The 11,772-nt window shown below is 28.6% G+C and overlaps 1 protein-coding gene across 1 annotated transcript in view; it reads left to right on the forward strand.

Moving 5' to 3' along the window:
* LOC106688807 (uncharacterized) overlaps positions 1-11,772 on the forward strand; it is a gene marked incomplete at its 3' end in the record, with an annotated part of 99,508 nt that overhangs the window by 32,580 nt on the left and 55,156 nt on the right. The window contains 1 exon segment of the mRNA XM_014433450.3: positions 9,396-9,450. Coding sequence (XP_014288936.3) covers positions 9,396-9,450 — 55 coding nt within the window.

The following is an 11,772-nucleotide window of genomic DNA, read 5'->3' on the forward strand; positions in this document are numbered from 1 at the left end:
TTGAAGTACCACCAATGGGTGGTTCCTTCCCAAGATTTTCAAGTGTATATGAAACATACTACATTTTTACCTAGTGTATTATTTTGTACAGTTGTAAATTACATTAAATAAATAATTTAAAAAAAAAATTAAAAAATAATATATAAGAAAAATTAAATTAAATTTAAGTAAAAATAAAAGAACTACTCATTCACACCTATATATAATCTTATCATTCAGCCTAGGGAATTCCAAACTAAGCTATTGCCACCCACCCTTATGTGGAAGGCAAAGCATGGCCTGCTAGAGATCCCTGTGCTTCCCTCTCAGTCTCATCACTGGTAAAGTACAGAATAACTGCGAAGGATGGAAGGCTTACAAAGCATTTGTTATAAATATTCTCACGAAAGATCCACTTAGGTTATGGGGAAGAAGTGTTTCCTTTCCTTCAATACAATAATAACTATAAAATTTAACCCGTCATATAGTAAAAGATACTGGGATAGCAAAGTTGTGTCCTTAACCTGATCATCCCAGATAGCTATTTATTTTCAGATATCTTGTGGTTTCTGAGCCGATGGAGGAAACTATCTGTTGCTTTGGCGCCAACCTGATGCTGATGTACGTGATTCGTGTACATATTACGTAAATACTTTACAATCACACATTTGACCGATAATTGATTTGTTCGCTCTCTCCTACGCAATATCTCGAGAACCTTGACATCTGTGTCTCTAGATGATGAGTGATATTGTTATAATGATTGTCTATTGTCTTCTTAATTACTCCTCTACTATCTAGGAAATATTTTTATTTATTTGCAGTATAAAATTTATTTTTCTTAATTATGACAAATCTGGTCAAAGGTGTACCAGACAAAGTACATTTGACATCAGCAATTTTACGTTTGATACAAATGGTTTGATGTAGAAGAACTTTTTCATGGATACGAATGGAATTACCGAGAAAATACTCTATATCTAATGGAATTTGATGAGAACTAGACTAAAATGTCTTGCCATTTTATTGCTCGATATTCTCTTTTTCCTTATTGTATTTATTTATCACTTTAGAGATGTATCAATGTACCAATGTAGAGATGTATCTGGCGAGCCTTAGTTGAAAAAAAAATAACCTAAAAAAATATGCTGCTCACAATATTTCATTAAATTATTTTGTTAAGAAGAATGCAATCACATTTTTATATTTAAAATGCAAGGCTGAGAGTTTAACTGTGTAATAAACTGAACTTATTATGATTGATTAAATCTTAGGTTTCTTTATCTTTTTTGTTGATATTTGATATTTAAGAAATTCTTTAAGCTAATAAATTAAAATTCACTGACCGAACAAGATAAAAATAATTGGAGTAAACCATTGGTTTTCGACAGATCTCATCTTTGACATTTTCCAGTTATGTTTAAAGAAAACTTCAAACCTGTTTTAATATTTAAGTTCATAAATTATATGATTTTAAGATAAAGGTTAATGGTAGCGATTCTTTCAGTAAATCATTTGTTCAATATTTGATATGTTGTATAGATTTTTTCTAATTTATTTTTTATTTAATTATTTTTTTCTGTAATTATTTTTGAATTATTTCTGCACCTCTTATACAGAATTTGGATAGCTCAGTTCTACTGCTATGCTTGAACATTGAAATAATTTTTTTTATACTTTGTTTTCTTCCACAAGTCCTAGAGTGGGAATGTCAATTTTTTTATTGGATTGTCTGCCATTTAAAATAAAATATCTTGCCCAGACCAATACTAATGTAAATACAGTAAGCAATTTAATATAAAGTATTGAACACACCAGTAATTTTTGTAGTTTTGGCTTAGGTAACAATTCTAAAAATAAAATAAAACGATTATAAAACATAATAATTATGAATTAAACAATGAGTCATTGTGTAATGATTTGAAACTTTTTTTATTTGGTGATGCTGCATGTTTATTATAATTATTACATAGTGATAGTATTTTTTTTTTCACTCATGGTTTGATTCATCTTTATCATCCTCCTGAATTCGCCCTGTTGATTTTTGTCATTTTCCTGATCGCAGTAACACTTTTAGTAAACATATAGTTTTTTAAATGGTATTATGCGAGTTAGTATAACATCTAAATTCTTAAGGTATGATAATCCGCATGATCTTAGCTGCTAGTCTTTCTGCTTAAGTCCATAAGCCATGAATGATCTACGGATGAGCAACCTATTGTTATTCTCAAGTCCTGTCTTATTTCTACACAATGAACTCTTCCTTTAGACCTTTATATCTGTAATGGTCACCTGTCAGATATATTTAATACGAATGGTAGCTTTGTTTATCGGTAGCCTATGGTATTCAAAGAATAAGTTTGCAATCGAACGGATAAATTATGAATATAAGGAGGCAGAAACGAGAGAAGAATGAGACCGTGATTAAAGTAATTGGTTGATCTTAATGTTTTCACATATACTAATCCAATTCAACATATAAGAATTTTGTATACTATATAAAAGTTGATTCTTAAAAAAAAAAAAATCAATAATTTGAAAATTAAAATATTTGGAAAATTTAAAATCGCTCTGTGGTTGGTCACTAACATCTAGAAAAGTGTCTTGGAATAAGAGGATTGTTTGCCGATCAGTAATGGGAAAAGGCTTTATTCTTTGCAGTCTGGACCACTCAGACGCCTTAGATCTAGTGGTACCAATCGAAGATTGTCTTCCTGTACAATACCTTCCCAAGAGGAGTTGGGTTCTGCCAAACCCTCTGCTAAAATCCTTGCTTTCTGCGTGTCTGCATTGTCCAAGCTGAGGCAGGTAGTTCCCATTTGAACTGTGGAGCAGTTTACGATTCCAATTGAATATTCTATCCTTCTCTATGCCTAGTGTTCTCTTTGTACTATGTTATATTTCATTCCAATAAACCATTATCTTTGAACCATAATAGATAAAGGACTTTTGTTAATGACAAGGAACGTGTTGTTAAACATTTTTTAAAAAAAGTACAAAAGCAGTTGAGAATAAATAGTCCGGTAAAGGAGCCTCAAAATAGAATTAAAGATTTGGAGGAAAATGGTGAATTTGGGAGAACATTTAGATGAGAGTGGGGGAAAAAAACCTGGCTGTCCTTGCGATCTTCCCACTAATTTTCCGATTTCTCCTAATGGAAAGAAAACTACCTCTTCCAGAAAGTATCCCAAATTCATCAGCCAAAAAAGATTGCAAAGAAATGCTACAACTCTTTGCATTCGCTTATTTCTCTACAGTTACTCACAAATTTGCGATGGCGCTTGGTCATTGCGATTTTAATTGTTACTCATTAACTGAGCTATGTATACCCCATTTGATAGTTTTGTCCTTGGAGCGAATCAAGAGACAAATTAATTGCAGTTGCTAGTTTTCTTTTAATTACTCATCCTCCTCATATCATAAATTATAGGATCGTAATAAAAGGGTTTAAATTGACTGCATTAGTCATTTTGCAGATAACGTTAATTTCATGTGTCCCTGAAAGAACAGTCAAAGAAATTAGTATATTAATTAAAATACAAAACATGATGATGTTGTTTTCTGAAGGGTCCTGCTATACCTGAAATTTGACGAGATAAAATCGATGCCGTTCTTCCGACCTTTAAAATGTATGAAAAACTGGTTTTGATCTTGTAGGTGTGGGCTTTTAAAAAAAACCAACAGGCTATTTGTGTTTCTACATCCATTCCTGTCATCGCCAATTTGATAATCTATGTCTCTTTGCCCGATCAGATAATTTAAGTAGCTCAACTTGTTCGAGTTCTTTTTTCTAAAATGTTTGTTGTAGGTATTTGGAAATTTACAAACTCAATTGAGTGAATCGCAATTGTTTATCTTTCGTTTATTTAAAGTAAGTTGATCATAAATTGCATGGAAAATTATATATAAAGGATACCTTCGGGGCAAATAAATTTGTCCGCGATACGGAGGTTTCCTGTAAGAAAGTTTTAATTTACTTATGCTGTGGAACTTCCAAGAAATACATTTTATTTAATATTACAGTTCAACCTGGTGAGCGAGTGATACAAAAAATAACAACATTCACCATAAATAATAAGAAATAGGAAAGAGACTGGTTTAGTTTTAAGTTATTAATAAGTTTGGTGTTATTAGATTATATGATTACAGTTTAATTACAATTCGATTTTCTATATCGCTGCTATTTGTCGCCAATGCTCAGATGGTTGATAGTGCTACCAACTATCGAGCAAATCCTGATAGTACGGCAATGGTCTCCTCATTTACAGTTATGTTTAATCAATATTTAAGCTATACTAATTTATTTATTTAGTTATAAATATGGAGCGGTGCGCGCATCACACTAGTTTATCTTACCACCCTACTACGTCATCAGGTTTTGTGTTGATTAGTGGGCTTTTGTATTTTTGTGATTTTAGAAAAAAAAAAATTAAAAATCCTGTAAGTAACCTGTTACATTTCGTTACAACCAAGAATACAACAGTTTAATAAAAGATAACGATATCGCAATGCAATCAGCAAAGAGTGGGTGGTCTCGTCTTTTCCCATTAGAATCAGATATTTTTATTTTTCAGTTTTTCTCCTTTATATATAATTTTTATTTATTGTTTATTATTTCAAACAATAATAAGAAATGTTTTGTATTTTTTTCAAATAAATAAAATTAATTTTTTTAAGTCGTTATTTAAGCCCTGTCAAACTTTTTCATTATACTTATGAAGTAGCTGATGTCGAAGACCATATAATTCTATATTGGTATGGCGAGTTTAGCCAAAATTGTTTGAGTCGTTTACGAAAAAATAAAAAAAATTGTGATAAATCGATTCCATAAAGTGGCACTTTCGGTCAGTCGATTTTATCGAAAAAGTTGCTGTGACTTATATATCCCGGGCATATATGTATGTTAAATATGTATTTTCAATTTCGTATTTGAGCTAGGCAGTTGATAGAAACACATACACCATTTTGCGACAAGACTTGGACAATTAGGCCCAGGGGATCTCAAGACTTGTATTTCTGTCGAAAACTGGAATTCAAAATTTTTCACGATCACAATAGATTTTCTTACTATATATTCTATTTATATATAAGTGAAATGCATTAATTAAAAAAAAAGTTGGAATTATTTTTAAAAATTAAAGTGAAAAAAGTAAAAAAATGATTGAACTAAAGACTACTCTAAACTAGAGATTACCTTATTTGCCTGTAACCGGTTGGGAAATATACTCGTGGTAATATTTAAAGCTTTTTAAACCTTTCAAAATGGCCATATCTTAAGCATTTAATTCGGTTTTGAAACAGTAATATTCACATTTTGATGTTTATTACTGTTTTATACAGGTTGGAGTGTCTTGTTAGTTTTATAAAGATTGCATTACTTGTCAACTAAACTCTAACTACTTTGTTGGAACTGGTTTCTTCATTTACTTTATTATAGTTCGGAGGCTTATGAAGTTGTTTTGAAGAAAACTTCAGATCCTATTGACATAGTTATGGGGCTTTTAAATATTTTTTAAAGTATAAATATAAAAATATATTAGAAATCTCTCTAATATAGGTACGTAACATGTGATCATATTTTTTTCATAAAATACCTTCATATTCATATTTCATTGTCTTCATTGTATTTAAGTCTGCTGTGACCCGTGTGATACACGGTAACCTTTTTTAAAATATTTTTACTTCTTTTTTTTTTATTTTGTTATATTGAATTAAATACTCCGCCATTTGTTATATATGATAAATGCCTGGTATTTACGTAATAATGCGATCACACTTTCGTGATGATGAGTACTTACTTTATTAAGAAGTTGACGGTTTTAGGAAACCATACCATATAGCAATATTGAATATCATATTTATTGTTATGTTTTATGGAAAAGATGTAAAATTGTCACTTGTCTCTGGAAGGCTATAATAAAGCAGCCTGAAACTACTTCATTTTTTATCTCGAGTTTGGGAAATGATATCGACATGATTCTCCCATCATTGCTTTTGTGTTTTAGATTAGATTAAGGGAAACATACTACAGTTAAACATACTAGCTTTAAAACTTCTCAGGACTGCATAGAGCATTTTGAAAAAAAAAAAACGTAAGTTGTAAATCATTTAATCGGTTAAGGAAATCTTAGATTGGGAACAAACGAACCTATCCATTTTTATTATTATTATAAGTGATTAGTCCATTGGCATTTTTTGGACCGATTAAAAATTTTCCATTTTTAATACCACTTACCATTAACACTAAAGCAGAGTGTAAGAATAGAGTTCTATATATCTATATATCTAATAAAGAAATTATTACAATAATTCTTGCATACAATACTAATTCAATATTAGTTAAATTCGGTGGCACAGTGTCATCGCTTTAAGTGAACTTGTTTTAATGTTGAAGAAATAACATGGTGACCAAAAAAAAAAAGATACTGTTATAAAATTGTATCCATATAATGAAATGTTGAATACAAATAAATTATTTATTAAAGCATACAACTATTTCTTCATTCTACGATAACCAGCACTTTTCACAGACTCCAACAAATAACAGTGAGTTCTCACAAATAATAGCAAGTCGCAAAGGATGATACTGTAAAAAAAATAGCCCAAAAATGCTTGTAAATTATGAAAAAACCAATTGATTTTATTCCAGTTAATTAGAACCACTGATTTGCAAAATGCCGTGCCGGCTTATTCTCGCCACTCATGGCACAATCTCCTCTCATTTTTCGGTCCTTTTTTTTCACACCATTCGTCTGATTGCTATATTAATATTTTTCGTTTTAATATAGTTTCCATATCAACGCCTCAACTGTAGATTTTTTATTGTAGGTATCATTCATTATTCACAACTGATAGAATGAGGGCGTGGAGTACGATGTCAACTAGTCATATTATTATTTTTATATTTGAGCTATAATCTATTTATGTAGGAATACAAGCTTGTTATTTGATAAATAAACCAAAAAAAAACTAGTATTTTAAACTATGAATAACCAGGTATTACCGAAAATCTGCAAGTAAATTTAAATTTTGTTTCATAGTTTCTTTGATTTCAGTATGTCAGATACAACTTGTAATTTTTTTTTTTTTGTTAGAGTAATTTAGTAATTTATGTTTACCATGTAAAAACCAGCTTCCAAACATTTTTCTTTGAAATTTTGGTAGCAGTTCCTATTCGGTCCTTGAAGTTCCTTTTTTAAATAAAATACATGAATATTATTTCTCGTTGGCCTGAAATAAATGGGGTTTATTTACTTGATCTAAATAGACACGCGTCAGCATGTTTTCCTAATTAGCAGCAATGATGCGATGCCTTGAAATAACTTTTGAAAGTTTACACACAAATTATTAGCTTTAGTAAACATTTAATTCGAGAATATATTGGACTGTAATTTCAGTTTTAAATTCGTTATGATTGTTATCTCGCCTTAAGCAAAATTATTTAAGTTACGATTTGTGATATTAGGCCGTAACACATTACAACTAATCATGTAAGATAGGATCAATGATTTAGTTTAAACTCCTGCGGTGCGTCATGTTGGTTACTTAATATGTTCCTGTGAACCCCATTATAATGAGATGGAAAAGTTATTGACTACATTGTTCCTTAGAGACACAGTTCTCACGGAATTGTTTTGAATTTATTTTTGGAATAATTACTTTTTAAATTTCTAATTATAGCTCTGTATCTGTTTATGTGTATACATTAATTAAAATCATTTAGAGTTTCACTGAGTGGCGATCTTTCTGTCGTCCAATAAGATATTGTTCATCAAGTCCAAAAACGCTTTGTTTTATCTATAAAAGAAGAAAAAAAGTTGGTTGAATCCTCAGCTACATCTTCTTAACTACAGTGATAATTCAATTTAATTTTTATTGAAATTTAGTAGTGAAAAACAAAACTAATTGTGCAGTACGATTAATACGACAAGATAAGGACATATGAAGAAATAAGACATGGACATAAGAAGAACATATGAAGAAGTTACAGTTGTATTATCAGTTACTAAGGTTATCTTAGTATTTTATTGTTTTTCTAATAATATATAATAGTATATACTGACAGTATCAATATTTACGTTATTGATGTATTTACTATTTAAAGTAGTTTTCAATATTAGAAGTTGGTGTTGAATAATTATCTAATTATTCCTAACGGCAAACAACTAGCTATTATACAGATATAAAATATATTACATAAAATATGAAATTATGTACACAAATATTGCAAATTAATTATATTAGGATTTATTATTTGAAAATGAAATGGCACTTGGTCCCCTAACAATAACAATTTGGAACAGTTTTAACAGCTTTTTATAAATAAATATTAGATATTTAAACAAAAAAATTATAAATTAATTACTTTGAGTATTTTTTTCCCTCCTGAGATATAATGATTAACTATATATCTTCTTATATTATATATTATCTTATATTTTCCTCTGTATTAAAAACTGAAGGAGATATGGGCGTTTGACACTTCTAATAGGGCGCCAATTTTACACTAAATGACGGATAATAAGGTTGAGTTTCAAGGAATGACTTGGATAATGCTTTTTTTACTTTGGCCTCAGATATGATTAAGAGCAATAAAAAAAGTAAATAAAAATAGTATAACTAAAACTACTTTTAAAAAAAAATAGAGCAAGTAAACTATTCTCGATGATTAAATTAAATTATTGAAATAAAAAATAATGAGAAGTAGAAATTCTTAATATTAAAAATTGAATATAAATATTTATAAACATACTTTTCTTGTAAATAAGCATGCAACAAATAATCAGCTTGCTTGATCCTGATTTGCTTGAGAATTTGTGATTAGAGATTAAAAATTGGAAGCTATTGTCAATGAAAAAAAAATCTATTTAAGTCGACTAGGTGTTCATAAATTAAAAATAGTTTCACTATTTTTTCTAAAGATTATTTTGATTTTAATATATCTTTTTTTATTTCAAATTAATCCAAGGATTTTAATCGTTTTCGGTTTAATCATTTTAGGAAAGCTGTAAAAAATATTTTAATGAAAATTATATATTTTATCTTTTGAATATTTAAATTCTTAGTGTTGATCTATAGCTGTCAAAATGTAAATCCACATATGGGAAGATAGTCAAAGTTTATCTTTTATTTGAAATAAAAAATAAAATAATCAATAATAAATAAAGTTGCTTTAATTCACATATATATTTTAATACCATTTTTACTAAATATAATTCTAAGCAGTTATTAGAAATGAGGGTTTGAAGAAGGAACTCATGATTTCATTTGAAGAACAAGGGAAAGTCTGCGTTTTTCCGAAAATATATCTTTTAATAGCTTAGATCGCGTGTAAATTAAAATACATATTATTTAATAAATAATATAGCTTTGTTATTTTTAATCACATTACAATAAGTTGTGTTTTGTCTTTACAGGAGTCCACGTGAGATGCGGTGCGCCACCATCTAGCCAGTCCCCTCTCATGGAGTGGTGAGACAAATTCTCTTTTGTTTTCTGCTGTAGGGGCATTACTTTTTCTAAAAAATATCTAATTTTTTTAAATTTATTATGTGTTTGTTTTTATTATGTATTTTTCTGTTTAAAATATAGTGATTTTAATTATTGTGATTTGAAACGTTGCAATCATGATTTTCAAAACAATAGACTATAAAAAAGGTTATATAGGTCTAGACATTTTTTATATCATTGTTTGTTGCCTTCGATCTGTATAGATTTCAAAGTAATATGGTATACACCAATGAATTTGTTTTGTTTGATCGTAAAATAAAAAAAAATAAGATAATAATGCTGATGTTTTAAATCGGCTTAACCCATTCGAGACAGCACATATTTTTGTTGACTATCCCAAGAATTGAACATTTTTTTTGCTTTATATTGGCCTTTTTTGATAAAAAAACATATTTGCAATAGAAATCAGTCACTTTGTAACTCCCTTTGTACATATAAGATGATTGCACGCCTTGTGTGCAGGTAGCTCTGAATGCTTTTTTTTATTAGGGACGGATTGCACAACAGGTGCGCAACAATATAAATCAAAATAAAATCATATTATTGAATTAAACAGCATTTATTCCAAAAATAGTCGGGTAATATGAAATCCTTGTTTTAGGTTCAGTAATGAAGAAAAGAATATAATTATAGATAGAATGAAATAAATAATATATTCCTAAATTAACATAAATTTTTAAGGAGCAGGAAAAGATAATGACTTTTCCTGGAAGGATGACCCTTACTTTTGTTATACAGAATGACAAAAGACAATCGCCCGAACATAAAACCAACGTCCAATTTAATTTTTACATACTTCTAAGATAAATTTGTTTTCAACCAGTCTGGTTCTAACTGCCGTTTCTTCCATACTGACTGGTATTTGTAATTCAAGATCATTGCACTCGGTCTTTTTGGCTCGAAAATTTATTGTACACACGGTGTGCAATCGGTCTCGAATGGGTTAAATATATACATGGGATTCCGACGAAGCCTTGCAAAGTGGGGCGAAACGATTTTTAAAATTAAATAGTTTTGACTACTATTTGGTACCTTTATTGACCGCCACTTGGACTATATCCAGCTTATACACATTACAATCAGCTTAAATATATTTTTAATTAATACAAATACAAAAAACATACAAAAGTTTTCAGTAAAACTAAAATAAAAGTTAGGAAAACCTACTCTTAATTATAAATTTTCATAAATATTTTACTGGATTTTTTCTTCCTTGTATTTCTATGATTTCCAAATTTGATTTTTTTTTTTTCAACCAAATTCATTTCAGTCTTTGTCATCATTTTTTAAAAATCTGACAGTAATAATTTAATATCATATTTTCAACATATTATGACCGAATATTTAAGATGATCAAGCATATGTGTGTATTAATTTAATATTACAGTAAATTATATGTTTTATAAAAAGAAAAATTGATCCTGTAGTGCTTATAGTGATAATTGTGCAATGAACATAGTACAAGAATGAAAATAAAGGATATTTTTTCCTCATTGGATTAATATAATGATGAACTTTCTATTAAATATGGAAAGTTTTTTGCTTTATTTTTTGAAAAATGGTGTGGTTGTTGTTTTTAATGATAGAAATTGTTAGCTTTTACTCTTTTATTTATTGTTATATTAGTTCCAGATTTTACTTATTTTATTTTATCTTTATTTCTTCATGTACATTGTTTGATTATGTTAATTTTTGTTATCTTTCTATTAATATACATATACAGATTTTATTATTTTTATTTATTTATATATCATTTTATTATTATTATTATTTATTTGTTAATTTTTATATGAATGTGATCATTTATCACTATTACTTATTGTCCAAGATTGTGGTAGTTTGTAATGCTTATCAATAAATAAATTTTAAATTAATTAATTTAGCTACAAATTAGTTAATTTCAAATTTAATTCTAGTTTCACTTACATTGATATGTTTTTATATCATGTTATTTAAGTTGGAAATGTTTTTGTTTTTTCTGGTAATTTAGTTAATCGATCTCATTTCTTGCTGTTGGAGAAATGTAGCTATATATCATAAAGTATTCCGTTCAAAAACAAAATAAAAAGTTCAACAAAAACCATTTAATTTAATAGACAAAATGTCTCCACTTCAGTAGGAAACGAAATACACCTCAACCACCTGATCTATTTCTAGGAAACTCCCTATTACCATACACCGATTACCATAGATTTTTAGGCCTAACATTCGATAAAAGACTAACCTGGCAATACCATATCTCCGCACTAAAAACTAACTGCACAATAAAACTAAACATTATCC

The sequence above is a fragment of the Halyomorpha halys genome, unplaced genomic scaffold (genome assembly GCF_000696795.3).
Source record: "Halyomorpha halys isolate HHAL.00 unplaced genomic scaffold, Hhal_1.1 Scaffold1209.1, whole genome shotgun sequence".
Taxonomy (NCBI): Eukaryota; Metazoa; Arthropoda; class Insecta; order Hemiptera; family Pentatomidae; genus Halyomorpha; species Halyomorpha halys.